Source organism: Acaromyces ingoldii (genome assembly GCF_003144295.1).
Source record: "Acaromyces ingoldii strain MCA 4198 unplaced genomic scaffold FA10scaffold_5, whole genome shotgun sequence".
Taxonomy (NCBI): Eukaryota; Fungi; Basidiomycota; class Exobasidiomycetes; order Exobasidiales; family Cryptobasidiaceae; genus Acaromyces; species Acaromyces ingoldii.
The window spans coordinates 1,115,491-1,129,548 of record NW_020290251.1 but is presented as its reverse complement, the minus strand read 5'-3'; the positions used below and the strand labels follow the sequence as shown (position 1 = coordinate 1,129,548).

Below are 14,058 nucleotides of genomic sequence, written 5' to 3'. Positions count from 1 at the left end.
CATACTACTGCCGGGGCTCTCTCCCGTCGTCCTGAGCGCCGGCATCTGCTTCCTCTTCCTCTGCTTGCCCTTCAGCGCCCCAGAAGCCGCCTATGAGGTTGCGAAATAGCTGAAATGGGCCTTGCTGCTCGCCCTCGGGGCCCGCGCCTTCACCGTCTGCGTCTTCGTCGCCAGACAGGTGCGCCAGCTCGCCGGGCATCTGGCCGTTGCCGTGGGCGGCCATCATGAGCTCCGCCAGGGCGTCCTGCCTTGTCTCGTCGTCCATATTCTCCCAGCCCTCGATGCCCATGCCGCCCCTCAGCTCTCGCATGGCGGCCATGAGGCGCTGCATCATGCCCCTCGAGGGTGCCTGCCGCATGCCCTGCCCTCCGCTGCCACTGCCGCCACCGCCGCCCATGATTGGTCTAAAGTACTCGTCGTCGTACCTCGTCACTGGGTTCTCCTCCTCGCCATACTGCACCGGCGGCAAGGGATCGTAGGAGTCGAGAGCGCCCTGCATGGCGGTGATTTTGCGCGGGATGAGACCAATAAGCGTCTGTCTCAGCGCGTCGGGCAGGTCCGACACGAGGACGTGGCGGTAGATGCCGAGCTTTGTCAGGCTGTCCGTCTTTGCTTTCTCGATGTCGCCGTGCGCTTTACCTGCCGCGGGATCAGCGGTGAGGACCGGGAAAGCTTCACAGAGAGTCTTGCTGAGCCACGAGGCGACGGCAGACTCCTTCCACAGGCTCTCGTTGCGCGAGACGTAGACGTGTGCCAGCAGCGCTGCGAGGCCAGCTTCAGCCTCTGCGTCTTGGTGGCCGTCGTACGCAGCAGCATCGGGCATCGCAAAGATGGCATGCGACGCATCTACGGGGAACGGCTGCCCGATCTTTTCAAAGAGAAGGGGCAGCACATGTGGGTGCCTCGCCATGGCCTGCTTCAGCGCCAGCGTGCTCTTCTCAAACGACGCAGACGTCGCACCGTCACTATTGCTGCCGCTGCTCTCTTCCTTCTCTACCAAACGCAGGGCTAGGGCGCGGGCGTAGGACAGGCCCAGGCACCAGTCGAGCGAGCCCTTTGCCTCGTCGGCGCTCGTTGCGTCTGGTAACGGTGGTGGGTCGAAGGGTGTCTTTGCCCCTTGAATCGGCAAGCCAGAGCTCTGCAAGTCGGCGCTCCTTGCTGCATCCCACTTGTCAATGGTGTCGAGCAGCCAGCGGTGCTGCCTTGCCTTGATGGAGAGAAAGTCGAGCCAGAGAATCATGCCGTGTGGGTCCGTTTCGCTGTCGAGGCCGATGAGAAGCTTGACCCACTCGAGTGCCGTGCGCCAGGTGCCCCGCCTGCCGAGGAAGTTGACGTTGCGATGCGCAGCCAGCCAGAAGCCGCGGTTCTCAATCCGGTCAAAATCGACCTGAGGCGGGCCTGAGGACGAGAGTAGGGCGCCTGTAAATGCCGAGCTGGCGGTGCGTTCAAAGGCAAAGAGTGCACGCGCATTGAAGTCGCTGGCCTGGCCAAGATCACCCTGGTGCCGCGAGACATCACTGAGCTGGAGGAGCGTGTCGATGTGCCAGGGAAAGGTGCGAAGGAGGTTGTAGAGATGGTTCGGGTCGTACGACTGGACGCTCTGCAGGAACTGCAGCTGAGCTCGCTTGTAGTTCTTGGAATGCACCCAGGCGCCCAGCTTGCCGCGGCCTTCGATTGGTATCATCTCCATCGTCAGGCCCGTAACGGTACGCGCGATGGGGGGCCATGTCTCCTTGGGCTGGATGAGGATGTTGTGCGCTCGCAGATTCGAGTTGTGCGCAAGGGCTGCCGCTCGAGCCCGAGCTGCCTCCCTTCCACCCCCTCCGCCGGCCTCATTCTCGTAGGCCTTGATGGCCGCTGCGCCAAATTGCCGCTTGAGCTCTATGGCTGGATCCAAGGCTGACGCAGCAAGTGCCAGATTCGCTCTCAGCCTGGCCAGGGGAGAGCCTGCTGGCGGCCCGCTTCCCAAGACCTGTGCTTCACCATCGCCTCCTGCGCCATCAACTTTGGCCTGGGCGGCTAACAATGCAGCAAAGTCATCCATCGACATGTCGGAGATATTCTTCTTCTCCTTTTCCGAAGCCTTTTGCTGTTGTTGCTGTTGCTGCTGGATCTCCCGCTTCTTTCTCCGTTTCTTGGCCCCTTTGCTCTCCTTTGGCATCCCTTGCCCCCCCTGCTCCTCTTCTCCGTCGGGCTCATCGTCCTCGTCGTCCCTTTCCTCTTGCCCATCGTCCCCTGCTTCTCCATCCTTGTGTTCGGTATCAATGCTCTCTAATGCTCCTGCTGCAGCGTTCCTCTTCTTCTTTTTCTTGTTCTTTTTCTTCTTTGACTTGCTCTTGACGACTGTCGCGGTGATATCCTCGTCCGCGTCGCTCTCATCTTCCTCATCCTCCTCACCCAGCTGCAGCAGCGTATCCTCCAGTCAGCTCTCCCTTCTTTCGCCGTCGAGTGTAGAGCTGAACAGCGACAGAAATTGTTTCTCACTCACTTGAGCAAACAGGCTAGCCTTTGGCGCAGGCGTCGTGTCGTCCGCCTCAAGCTCCCCTTCTTCGTTCTCGTCTCCATCTGCTGGCGCTTCGCCGACGACATGGGAGTTGCCAGCTGCACTTCCAGAACCGACCGCAGCTCCACCGAGCGCCTCAAGCTCCTGCAGCTCCTGCAGCTCCCGCGCCTGTCGCTTGTTGAGCCTCTTCGATTCACTCATTGTCGACTGGGCCAGGTCCAAGGCTGCCTTTGACGCAGAGCGAGTGTGGTGTGTGTTTCTTGAGGTGAACCGGAAGAATGACCGAGGAGAAAGGAAGAAAGAGAAACGGCAAAAATTTGGAAGCGTCAAAAGGTGGAGGAAGTAAGGTCAGCCAAGATCCTTATTTGCGGTCCTGCCAGTCCTAGTCAGACGATCAACCCCGGAAGTGCGCAGGAACTTTAGAGGTCAAGGGGACCAGGAAGAGAGCATCAAACCTTTGGGAAACATGGAGACTGCTCCGATCTTATAGAATCGCAAAAGTCTGCCCTGCTCCTAAGTTGTAGTTGGCCAGCTCTGAGCATTGTTAGGTCTTAGCCGCTGCCGCGGTTGTCGTCTGACCGAAGAAGAAAGGAGGGTAAGCCGATGGCGGGCGTCTTATTCGGATTAGAGCCCAATCAAGGACTTTGCTGGACTCGTTTTGGTGGCTGTTGTCTGTAACAAAGGTGAGAGGATATGTGGTACAATTGCAAGCAACGCCCTCTCTGTGCCGTCGGGCTCGCCACATTGAGCAGAAGAGCTTCCCTAAGAGTATGAGTGCCCGAACAAGTTCACTCTCATAGCCATCGCCAATATTGAGTCGCACCAGGGCCTACGAGATCAACGCCTTCTTCTTGCACGACCCATGTGCGTGGACCCTCAACCAGACGAAAGGTCAGGCGACGAAGAAGAGACACACGGAGCTCCGAAGTCTCTCTAGCTTTCCTTACTCTTCTACATTTTCCCTCCGAGAAAGACGGAGACCAGGCTAGGAATCAATGTTTCTGCGAGAGAGCTTACTTTTGACTCTAATTTGCAGAAAGACCCCCTAGCCTGCACCGAGCCGTGAAGGATTGTCGTATATCGTTCACGCATGCGCATGCTGCGATTCGAATCGGTACGTGCGCACGTCCGTCCGCTTGTCAGGTCCTACTCTGCAGCAAGCAAGGTCTCCTCTTCATTTCATTTAAAAAGGATACACTGCTTCTAGCGCAGCGCTCTTGGACAGGGGAAAATCACTCCCAGCCTTTAACATTGGTAGCTTTGCAGACGGCAGTTCACTGACAATTTGAAGCGCCTTTGAGATCAGCAGGGGTTTTCATCGGCGTAACCAAAGAACTCCAACGGTCGCGACAGGTCAGCAGTCCTTGTCTTTCTGATTAGAAAGTTGCAAATTGATCATAAAATTGGATTGCGAATTCTCGACCCCAGCGCTATGCGCTCGTCTCTGTTATTACTTTGGCCTCGGTACCCCGTCAATCACTCCTTGGTTCTCGACGCATCATCGACAATCTTGACCTCTGCGCCCCGTCACCGGCTGTTAGGGTCAAAAAGACTTCGAGTTCGAGCACATCGCAAACAGGAAACCCTGCAGCTCGGCGGCGGGCAAAGAGGGAGACAGCGCTCTAGACTTTTGTATTTTGTGGCCACGCGGCGAATCTTCTTTCGTCCATCGCGCGTCTGGCAGTCCGATTCGCCTCGTCGGTCATTTTTTCCCCTTTCCCTTCTCCTAACCCTCCCCTGTTCACGGCACTCGCTCGCTCAAGTTGGACAACCAACCCCGCCTTGCTCTCGCCGCTCGGCACGTTCCCTGTTCCCATTCTTTGCAGACGCGCTCCTTGGAAACGAGGAACGCCGCTTCGAGCGCGTTTGGTCGCAGCAGGGAGCGCTCCACGAAACGTTTCCAAGTAGGCCGAGAAGGGCAGGAATCCTTTCACCGGACTGCATAGGACCGGGGAGGGTAGTGAAGAGGAGGAGGAAGAGGAGGCTTTGCGTTCATATAAGACGGGAAGGCCATGACTTCAGAAAAGGGCAACAGCTACCTCTCCCCATCTATGTCCCCAGGCTCGTCTGGATCGAGCAGCGGTCACCCTCCGCCACCTCCCTACCGTTTCCACCAGCTACCGCATACACCTGGTTCCTCGCTTCCTTCTTCAAGACCGGGATCCCCACCGCACGGCGGCAGCGTTCCCAATCCGGGCCAGCCGGGGACGTTCGTGCTCAACCTCGGACGATACGGGGGATACTACATGATATCGATCCCAATCATGCTTCAGCGATTACTGGGCATTCTCCTCCGAAGATGGAAGACAGTCGTCTTTGTCATCCTCTTTGGGACACTGGCTGGATTCGGCCTCTTCGGAGCGATGTGGACAGAATGGAGAGAGATGACCTACTATAGGTGAGTTGGGCATGGAGGCATATGGCTTGTGTGAAGAGGCCGTACTGACTCGGCGCTCGTGCGCCGCCCACGACAGAGTGGACCCATACCCAGTGGTTTCCCCGCAAAGAGCAGCAAGACCTGCTCCAGAGCCAATCCACCAAGAGCCTTCCTCGCAGCCATCACCGGACCAGCCCACAAAGATGGGGACGTGCCCCGGCCCACGCAGGGGACAGGCCATTCCCAGGGCGCCTGCGCACATCTACCAGACGCCTGAAACGCACCCGATTCCCCTCGTTGGCGACTATCACCTGGTTGGCATGGACCCCACCCAGTGCTACACCTATCGTGATCGCTACGGCATGTACACTGATGAGGCTCTGGGCATCGCTTACCGATCCGATGTCGACGGCGACATGGAAGCCCAGAGAAAGGAAAAGGAGGCTATGTATGACGACGATCCAGACAACCTCAAGCCCGTCTACAAAGATGCAAAGGCGGCCGCTGAGGCCGTCAAGAGCGGCCAAGCGGCTGCTGCCTCCAAGGTCCGCAAGACAAATGACTACAACAACACAGACTCGCTCTACGGTCCGCGCAAGCCAGCAAGCATGCCCGAGGATGAGTGGGAGAGGTTCTTGAGGGACCGAATGTGGCGCGCCAATGTCCGCTCGGAGGAGTTGGGTCCTAAGAGCTTCCCGGACTGGCGAGCCTTGATGGACGGCTGCTTTGAGAAGCGGGAGAGGGAGAGAGGACGAGCCGGGGGTGTCGATACCTTTGATCCTACCAGCCGTCCTATTGCTGATGTCATTGAGGAGGAAAAGGAGGACGGCGACGTATTGCCCAGGTATAAGACCAACCCAGAAACAAAGAGGACCGCCCTCGTCATGAGGGCATACGAGGGCTATGTCTGGGTGAGTTTGCTTGGCCCGACACACAACAACGGCCAAATGATTGGAATTGACGACGAGATTGCATTTTCAGCGTGAGGACGACATCCTCAACATGAGGGCCCTCATCTCGGAGCTTTCCCTGAACAACCCGAACACGCCTTATGACGTGCGAATTCTCGTCGAGGTGCACGGCCGACACCTCTCCGTCTTTACATCCGAGTGGGACAGACTCAACGTTCTTAGGTCCAGCGTTCCGCGCGAGTTCTGGGGTCTTGTTGAGCTGTGGACCGAGGACGAGATGTGTGCACTTTACCCGGGCTTGCCGGGGAAGTTCCTCAACCACATGATCGCTCAGAGGTGAGTCCAGCGGAGGGGTCAAGTGCATCAGGGTTGCTAATGCTCTTTCTCGGCAGTTCCTACCGCTCTTGCTTGATGGCCCTGCAAAAATTCTATCTCGATCACCAGGAGTACGACTTCATCTACAACTGGGAGATGGACGTGCGCTACATCGGCAATTACCTCGAGTTCTTTGAGGGTGTCGAAGAATATGCTCGGAAGGAGCCACAGATTGTGGGACTGGACAAGTACGACACCTGGTTCGTGCGAAACGTGACTGTGTCGGAAGAGAACTGGGCCGACAATCGGACCTTGTTCGACGGCCGAGGCGAGGAGGCCGACCTTATCACATTGGGTCCCATCTTTGACCCTCGCGGTTCTGGCTGGTACTGGGAGTACGATGTGCAGAACTACCCGCAAGGACAGGCCACGCACCGAAGAGCGTCGATCGGGACGAACATGCGCATGTCGCGGTCCCTTCTCGACGCCATGAACGTCGTCAATGCGGAAGCGAAGAAGTCATTACACTGCGAAGCCTGGCCGACAACGCTCGTCTTGCACTCGCAGCTCCCCAGCTCCCACGACCACTCCTTTTATCCAGAAGCGGGCTTTACACACAACCTCCCGCTGCCCTTCAAGGGCGTCTTTGCCCCGCATCCCGTCTACTTTCGCCACCACTGGGATCCCGAGGTGCTGCATGCGCGCATCAACCGGCCCGACTTCTACAAGAAAGCAAACGAAAAGGTAATGCGAGACAGCGCCTTTTACTACGATGGCGCCCACGCGAAGGAAATGTACCTCGGGTGGAAGGAAAGGGAAGACGTCTGCCGAGCACCTGTGCTGCTTCATCCCATCAAACGTATCAACTGAGAGATGATCCGATATTCAACAATCACGACAATGCAACCTGTTCTTTAGTCTGTCCTTTTGATCTCCTCTCCTCTGCAGCGGACAATCTCCTCTTTGTCTCTTTACCCCCAACACCTTTCGTAGTGTCCATCGCTTCACCCTCGAACCCTCTCTATCATCCATTTCCTTTTCTCCTTTTGTTCCCTCCTCTGGTAGTCTTTCTTCGTTTTTTGCTGTGCTTCTTCCTTTTTCTTAACGCCAGGAATACCTATGGGTAGAACACAAGTGTTTCGTCCCCCTCTCACTCCGGTTGAAATCTTTCTTCATTCTAAGTTGCGTTCCTTTGTACAGTCTCTCAATCTCTTACGCAACAATGGGACCTTGGAAAGGAAGGAGTATGCCCATCAGAGGAAGCGGCCTCAAAGCGTTACAAGACAGAAGTAAGGACGTCCACACAAGAGCGACAAAGTCCGCAGTGGTTGCTGCGAAAGAGTGGGAAGAGGATAGAAAGAGGGAACTTGGACGAGGTGCGTAGCCAGCTCTTTCTTTACTTTTCTAATTCGTCTCGACTCGATCACTTTGCAAAGTGAAGGCTCCACTGCAGCCACTTTCTCGCCTGGATCTCGTCTGGGTTCAGGCCCACGTCGCCATATGTGAGCGGAGCGAGGTGCCAAAAGACGACAATGACGACGCCTACGATGCCGCCGGCGATGGCCTTGACCGGCCGCGGGATCTCGTTGAGTGTTGTGCGACGCAGCGTGCCTTTCATCCGCAGCCGATCGCTCAGGAGCGCAGGTCCGGGCCGAGACAGCGGTCCATTCACCGTCTCGGTCGCAATAAAGTTGAAGACGGACCCCATGACGAGGCACGCGCAAACGTGGGCGGGCAGGTAGTGGTGAATGAAGAGCTGCCGGTTCATGAGGAAGAACGGCAGGTAGTGGAACGACCATGCAAGGACAAAGAAGCCGACGGAGTTGATCATCCTCGTTCTAATCGAAGTAGGGATTGGGTAGAAGCCTCTTCGGCGGGCCATTGTGTCGGCTGCCATGATGCCGACATAGACAGACACGCAGAGGACGCTCAACCACCAACTGGCCGGATTGCCCACGAGGTAGATTTGCTTGAGGGCGTCATTGTCTGTCCAGAAGCTGATGCCTTGGAGCGTAAATGGCCAATTGATGGGGCCCGATGCGTACGGATGGCTTTGCGTAAGGTGGTTGTTCTGCTGGAGCATCTGGAGCTGCAGCTCGATAAACTTCTTGAAAAAGTTCATCTTCTTGACCTGGCGCGGGGGGGATGGCTTGCTGCGTTCTTCAAAGTCTGAAGCGGCTGTTTCAGAGTCAGAAGGTAAGTGATGGAGTCAAAATTAGTCTTTCCAGATACACTCACTCTGGTCTGGCCATAGGTCTTCGACGAACCAGAGGGCGGTCCGGTCGAGAGCATTCTTGTTGCCGTTGACCTCTTGCTGGCCGTAGCCCCAGTCCGGCAGGGGCGTCTCGGTGTGAGTCCACAGGCTGACGCGGGTGGGGACATGGATCAAGCGGAACCAGGTGCTCTTGCTCTTCCACGTCTTCTTTGACCCTTCCTTCTGTCCGTCGATGGTGAATTCGAAGAGAGTGTCGTTGAACCGGCTCGAGTCGTTGGCCGGCCAGGTGGTAAACTCTTCGTTTGTGGCCATTAGAGGGCTGGCGACATCATGGGTCATCAGAAAGCTGTCGCTGTTGACGTGCAGCAACCGAATACGGTCCATGTGCTTTATCGTCTTCTCCGCTTCATCGTCCTCCAGGAGGCTGAGATCGGGAGGGACGAGTTGCCAGATGTTATTGGTATCATTGTGTGGGTAGGCCGTCACCTGCTGACCCTGACTCGAGATTCGCCCGTCATCGTACTTTAGCGGGTAGCGGTCATTGTGAGAGTGAAGCAGTGCCTCGGTGGCTCTGTGCCTGAGCGTGATCTGATCACCCCAGTGGAGTTCTGAGAAAACGATTAGTCAATCCTGCCTCATTATCGAGGAGCGCAAGGTCCTTTAACCCACCTTTAGCTTGAGCCAGCATGGGATTGCCCTGTAGCGATTCCTGGAATTGCGAGCTCATGAATGCGTCGCCGGTGCCACTCTTGATAAGAATAGCAAAGTGAACCCAGAACCAAAACATGTAGACGAAGGCAGGAACGACGATGAGGCCCCACACCCGTGCGAAGAAGTGCCTGGCCATGTAGTCCATCGAATAGCCCCGTTTGATGTCGAGCAAGTTCCAGAGATCGATTGCAACGGCTGATCCAATGGTGCCAAACGTCAAGAGGCCCACCATCTTGCAGCTCATCGTAAGCGCCAGGTTGACGCCCGTCGCCATCATCCAGCCCCACCATCGGACCGAGAACGCGCTGTTGGCCGTCGTCAGGAGGCGTTGCTTAAAACCTCTCACACTATGAAATAACTCACTTGTATCGCTCCTTGTAGAAGAGGATGTAGGTATAGAGGCTGAGCATCATGAAGAGGACGAGGGCGGCATCAAGGAGGATAAGGCGGTCCTGGGCGATGTGTGCATTGTCTGTGCCAAGGGCAAGGTGAGCTGTCGGTCAAGTGGAGGCGAATCGGCGGCATGCTCACCAAAGATGAGGAGGCATGCGCTGAGAGCGCCGATTGTTGGTCCATGGCCTGTCTCGCGCATGATGGCGTAAAGGAGAGGAACCTGTGCGCTACCCATGAGGGCGGGAAAAGCCCTCATCTTGATGTAGGGCACGCCCGCCGTCACATACTTGTCGCCGATGTTTTCGAACTCAAACTTGCCATCAAAGCCTGCCAGCCAGCCCGCGAACTGGGGAAGATCTTGAAAATAAGCTCTCTCTGTCCTCATATCGAAAAGGCGTTGCATTGTACCCACCGCGTGCAAAATCTTGGCAAAGGGAGGGTGGACGTCGAAATAGTACTGAGGAGAGCAAGCAACAGTGTCAGCGTCGAGTGAGCCTTCGTAGAGACGCTCGAACTGCTCACCTCTCTTCGCAGATAGTACGCGGCAAACTTTCCAAAGTGGACCTCGTCAAAGACGACCTGATCGGGATGCCAAATCTTGTAGAAGCGGACAGCAACGGCAAAGGCTGTGAGGACGAACATGATGGCGCCGTCCTGCTTCAGCGACATAGCGTGTGTCGACAGGGGGGCGGGCGTTGTCACCCGTCTCCGTGTCTTGATAAACGTGCATCGTCAGCCCCGTCGGTATCTGGCTCAAGCACAGCGATTGCTGCACCTACCTTTGAGGGGTCGCCCATATCGTAGTCCTCATCCTGGTCGTAGTAAGGGTTGTGCGGCGGCCCTTGCTTGCCCTCACTGACACTGAGCTCGCTCGTCACGTTTCCCGGCACCTTGCGCGCCCTCGCTGACGTCTGATGGAGGTCCATACCGGGCTACCTGTTCGTCCTCGAGGCCGTCTGTCACGTCGGGGTCGAAGCGAAACAAGAGGCGGCTTCCCGAAGACGAGGAAGAAATAGGAAATAAAAATAAAAATAAAACCCAAAAAACACAGCCAGCCGCCGCCAGCCAGCTCGCGCTTGCCGGCGCACGGCCTTTTTTTGAAAACCAAGACACAGCGGAGTCCACGTGGGGCGCGTGGACGGGCTGTGCGTCCGATCCTCGAGGTCGTCGTCGTAGTCGTCGTCGGTAGACTGCCCCGCCGACCTAATTGTCCCTCTTCTCTCGACTTTAATTCTTTTCGGCTCATACGACCGCCTACACACAGTCAGGCTATACACACACATACCCACACTCTTTCCATTTAGACGCCGACGGGGGAGAAGAGAGTGCGCCAACATGTCTTGGGGCGGCTTCAAGAAGTCGATCAACAGGGCGGGGACGACTTTGATGCAAAAGACGGGCCAGGTGGAACGGACAATCGACTCTGAATTTTCTGATGAGCACGCGCGATACAAGCAGTTTGAGAAGGAGACGCTCTCTTTGCAGAAGGAGGCAAAGGCCTACCTTGACAGCATCCGATGTGAGTCTGTTACGGCTTTTGACCGCGTGCACAACTGACGCTGATGGGGCGTTGGGTGCAGCGTTGGCCTCGTCGCAGGCGCGTATTGCAGAGACTGTCGATGGCTTCTACAATGACTCATCCGAGGCTGCCATGGCCGCCAATGCATACAAGCGCGCCGTCGATGAGCTCGACAGCAAGACGGCACGCGACCTAGATGCGCCGTACCGAGCGACGGTGCTTGAGCCCATTGGGAAACTGTGCAGCTACTTTCCCGAGATCAACAAGACGATTGAAAAGCGCAACAAGAAGCTGATCGACTACGATGCAGCCCGCTCTCGGCATCGCAAGCTCATCGATAAGCCGTCCGATGACGCGACAAAGCTGCCGAGGGCGGAAAAGGAGTACGAGGACGCGAAAGTCATCTTTGAGGCCATGAATCAGCAGCTGCTCGAGGAGCTGCCCCAGCTCGTCGACCTCCGCATCCCTTACCTCGACCCGTCGTTTGAGGCCATGGTGCGCATGCAGGCCCGCTTCGCAGAGGAGGGCTATGAGAAGATGGGCGGCGTCCAGCGGTATTTTGCAGAGGGCATCCGGGAGGAATACGCCGATGGCCAGCTCGACACACAGGTGAGCGTCGTTCTTCTCTCGTCTCCTTTTCTTCGATGTGCAAGTCCACTGACCGTCTGCCGTTTGTTCTTTTCAGGTCGAGGGCGTCTTGCAGGAGATGAGGGAGCTATCCATCTGCGGTCTGGCCCAGTAGACATGTCTCTACATGCAATGCCATCCTGGTTGTCGCAAGGAATTTGGTCGAGAAGCTGATGGGGAACAGGATTGGAATAAAAAGGTAAAATGTGCTACAGTACAGGGAGTTGAGCCGTGGATCACTCGCGATTTGTCGCCACTCCGAGAGGCTCGATTGCTCTTCCTCGCCGTGCCGCCGTGCTCGTCTTGGCAGTGGCTTTGCTAGGGGGAAACGGTGTCGGTGCGACGGTCTTCTTCGCTGGTTGAGGAGCGGGCGCGGACGGCGCGGTGGCTCCGCGCCCCGAGCCCGAAGACGTGCGCCGGATGGGGCCTGTCGAGACTGGCTCTCGCTTTGCGCCCCCTGACAATGGCTCACGAGGGCGCCGTGCTGTCATCGCCTTTGGCAGCGAAGGCCTCTTTGTTGTTGTATTCATTGTTGCTGCTGCTGCTGCTGCTGCTTCGCTCATCGGCTTCGCACGTTTGGCTTGTCGTCCCACGTCGTCCTTCACCGGTGATGACGACAGGGGCGCAGCTCGTGAAGACGAAGTCGGCGCTTCTACCGGCTCGTCGTCTTCGTCGCCCTCATCGTACAGGCTGCTCTTCCGCTTGTGAGACGAGATGATGCTGGGCGACTGTGCAGCCCACTCGACCGTGGCCATGTGGCTCTCTCTGCCCTTTGGCCCCTCGTCCCCGAGCTTTTGCCGCCTGGCATCTACAATCTCAGCCCACGCAACGCTTCTCTCGCCCGCCATTGCCTCCTGCTTTCGCACGAGCTCCTCCCTCTCCTTGGCCAGCTCTCGCCTCTCTTCTTCGAGGACGGCAAGCATATTTGCGCACCTCTGCCGCTCGCCCTGCGCCTCCATCTTTGCCTCGTTGAGCGCATGCGCCAGCTCCTCCTTTGCCTTTTCCAGCTCCGCTTCCCGTTCCTTGGCCTTGCTGTCCGCCTCGCCGTGCGCACCCTTGCGACCCTTTGCGGCCTGCGCTTCCGCCTGTACCTGGCTCAGCTTGGCCAGCGTCTCGGCAAGCTTGACCTCGAGCCGCTTGCGCTCCTCATACGCGCTCGGCTGGCCCCTGGCCGCCGCAAAGGCAGTCGCAGACGCGGGTGCGTCGATGTCGGCAGAGGCAGACGCCGTCGAGGAGCGATTGCTGCTGGACGAGGAAGAAGCCTCTTCGGCGGCGGCCTTGTTCGTTGTTCGCAGTGTCTCGCTGAGCGTGAGGCTCCTTTCCGTCTGGGCTTCGCGCAGTGTCTTTCGGTGCAGATGAATGCAGTCGACGGTCGACCGTAGTGCGCGCGCAGCCGGGTGATCCGTCTTGCGCGATGCCTCTCCAGCGTAGTCGGACGGTAGAGGGAACAAGGGCGGGAAGATGTCCCTGGTGAAAAGAACGGCGTGGGGAACGAGACTGGCCTCAGACTGCTGCGAAGAGGCCAGGCCATGGCTGCTGCCGAGGAGCTTGGACAGTCGTCGTCGGTAGCCCTCTTCGGATCGGATGAGCTCGACGAGAGCGTTGTCGGCGTCCCGCGCAGCATTGATGGCCTCCGTTGCAATCCTCTTGAGGGCTCGGTTGGTCTCGAGGAGCTCCGATCGCTTCGCTTCCAGCTCCTCGAGCTGCATGCGCTCCATGCCTCTCGAGCCCTGCGACTTCGAAACGTGGCCCGTGCCAGGGACAATGTACACCTCTGGCACCACACTCTTCATGGCCTTGATCGACTCTTCGCCAAATCGGGCCCGCAGACGCTCCACCTGGCGTTCGCAGGCCACCTTGTGCTGGTTTGCCTGCGCCTTGATCGAATGTAAGTCCCTCCTCGACTTTTGAACGTCTTCCCTCGCCTGCTTGAGCGCGCTCTGTGACGTGTTCAGCGAGTCTGTAAGGTTGCTGCATCGTCCATGTTAGCATTACGGAGGGTTTCATCTGGATATGCCAAAGGCACGCGCAAACCCACCCGACCTTTGCCTTGCTCGCCTCCAGGCCTCTCTCCGCATCCAGTCGTCTCTCCTTTTCCTCAGCCAGAAATCTCTGCGTCCTTTCCAGGCTCGAGGCGAGGCTTCGATTCTTTGCCGAGACTGCCTCTCTGAACTCTACATCTTGCTGCCGCTGCGAAAGCATGGCGTGAAGCGCGTCGGCCAGCTGGTTGACCGACGAGGAACGCATCCCGCCGACGTCGAGCGGCGAGGGAACGAAGCCGCGCGAGAACAGCTCTGCATTGAGCTGATCAAACGTCGGTCGCATCGACGTCGATGCCGAGGAAGATGACGAGGAAAAGGACTCCATGCCAGCGCCGTCAGCCATTCTGCGAACGGTCAATTGATCCTTGCGCACAAAAATGATGTGAAAGGATGAGCAAGTGGTGTTGCTCTGCAGGGCGGCGCCGGCGACGCGTCAGGCGCACGT

General features: G+C 57.5%; 5 protein-coding genes across 5 annotated transcripts; 2 read left to right on the top strand and 3 right to left on the bottom strand.

Annotated features, from left to right (window-relative positions):
• Positions 1 to 4: 4 nt before the first annotated feature.
• On the bottom strand, positions 5 to 2,704 carry FA10DRAFT_233513 (DUF654-domain-containing protein; the record flags this gene model as incomplete). The annotated part of the gene is made up of 2 exons (XM_025518952.1): positions 5 to 2,401; positions 2,489 to 2,704. 2 exons carry the CDS (start codon positions 2,702 to 2,704, stop codon positions 5 to 7), a joined length of 2,613 nt encoding a protein of 870 aa, XP_025375659.1.
• Positions 2,705 to 4,418: 1,714 nt separating this feature from the next.
• FA10DRAFT_163893 (hypothetical protein) lies at positions 4,419 to 7,101 on the top strand. The gene is made up of 4 exons (XM_025518175.1): positions 4,419 to 4,901; positions 4,978 to 5,791; positions 5,862 to 6,127; positions 6,184 to 7,101. The coding sequence occupies exons 1-4, from the start codon at positions 4,516 to 4,518 to the stop codon at positions 6,974 to 6,976; spliced, it is 2,259 nt and encodes a 752-aa protein (XP_025375658.1). The 5' UTR covers positions 4,419 to 4,515; the 3' UTR covers positions 6,977 to 7,101.
• Positions 7,102 to 7,529: 428 nt separating this feature from the next.
• FA10DRAFT_232916 (putative PMT4-dolichyl-phosphate-mannose--protein O-mannosyltransferase) lies at positions 7,530 to 10,094 on the bottom strand (the record flags this gene model as incomplete). Its single annotated transcript, XM_025518926.1, has 7 exons — positions 7,530 to 8,284; positions 8,345 to 8,929; positions 8,991 to 9,337; positions 9,396 to 9,504; positions 9,564 to 9,771; positions 9,838 to 9,882; positions 9,948 to 10,094. 7 exons carry the CDS (start codon positions 10,092 to 10,094, stop codon positions 7,530 to 7,532), a joined length of 2,196 nt encoding a protein of 731 aa, XP_025375657.1.
• Positions 10,095 to 10,615: 521 nt separating this feature from the next.
• FA10DRAFT_280979 (putative RVS161-protein) lies at positions 10,616 to 11,686 on the top strand (the record flags this gene model as incomplete). The annotated part of the gene is made up of 3 exons (XM_025523658.1): positions 10,616 to 10,944; positions 11,006 to 11,553; positions 11,630 to 11,686. Exons 1-3 carry the CDS (start codon positions 10,761 to 10,763, stop codon positions 11,684 to 11,686), a joined length of 789 nt encoding a protein of 262 aa, XP_025375656.1. The 5' UTR covers positions 10,616 to 10,760.
• FA10DRAFT_268652 (hypothetical protein) lies at positions 11,358 to 14,014 on the bottom strand. The gene is made up of 2 exons (XM_025522415.1): positions 13,610 to 14,014; positions 11,358 to 13,542 (listed from the first exon to the last, which is right to left on the bottom strand). Exons 1-2 carry the CDS (start codon positions 13,954 to 13,956, stop codon positions 11,808 to 11,810), a joined length of 2,082 nt encoding a protein of 693 aa, XP_025375655.1. The 5' UTR covers positions 13,957 to 14,014; the 3' UTR covers positions 11,358 to 11,807.
• Positions 14,015 to 14,058: the final 44 nt, after the last annotated feature.

Excerpts from the sequence above, each read along its gene's own strand:
- FA10DRAFT_163893 (XM_025518175.1), top strand. The coding sequence starts at position 4,516 with ATGACTTCAGAAAAGGGCAACAGCTACCTCTCCCCATCTATGTCCCCA. Across the intron at positions 4,902-4,977 it reads AGAGAGATGACCTACTATAG|AGTGGACCCATACCCAGTGG; the intron begins GTGAGTTGGGCA and ends CGCCCACGACAG. Across the intron at positions 6,128-6,183 it reads AACCACATGATCGCTCAGAG|TTCCTACCGCTCTTGCTTGA; the intron begins GTGAGTCCAGCG and ends CTTTCTCGGCAG.
- FA10DRAFT_268652 (XM_025522415.1), bottom strand. The coding sequence starts at position 13,956 with ATGGCTGACGGCGCTGGCATGGAGTCCTTTTCCTCGTCATCTTCCTCG. Across the intron at positions 13,543-13,609 it reads GCGAGCAAGGCAAAGGTCGG|CAACCTTACAGACTCGCTGA; the intron begins GTGGGTTTGCGC and ends TGGACGATGCAG.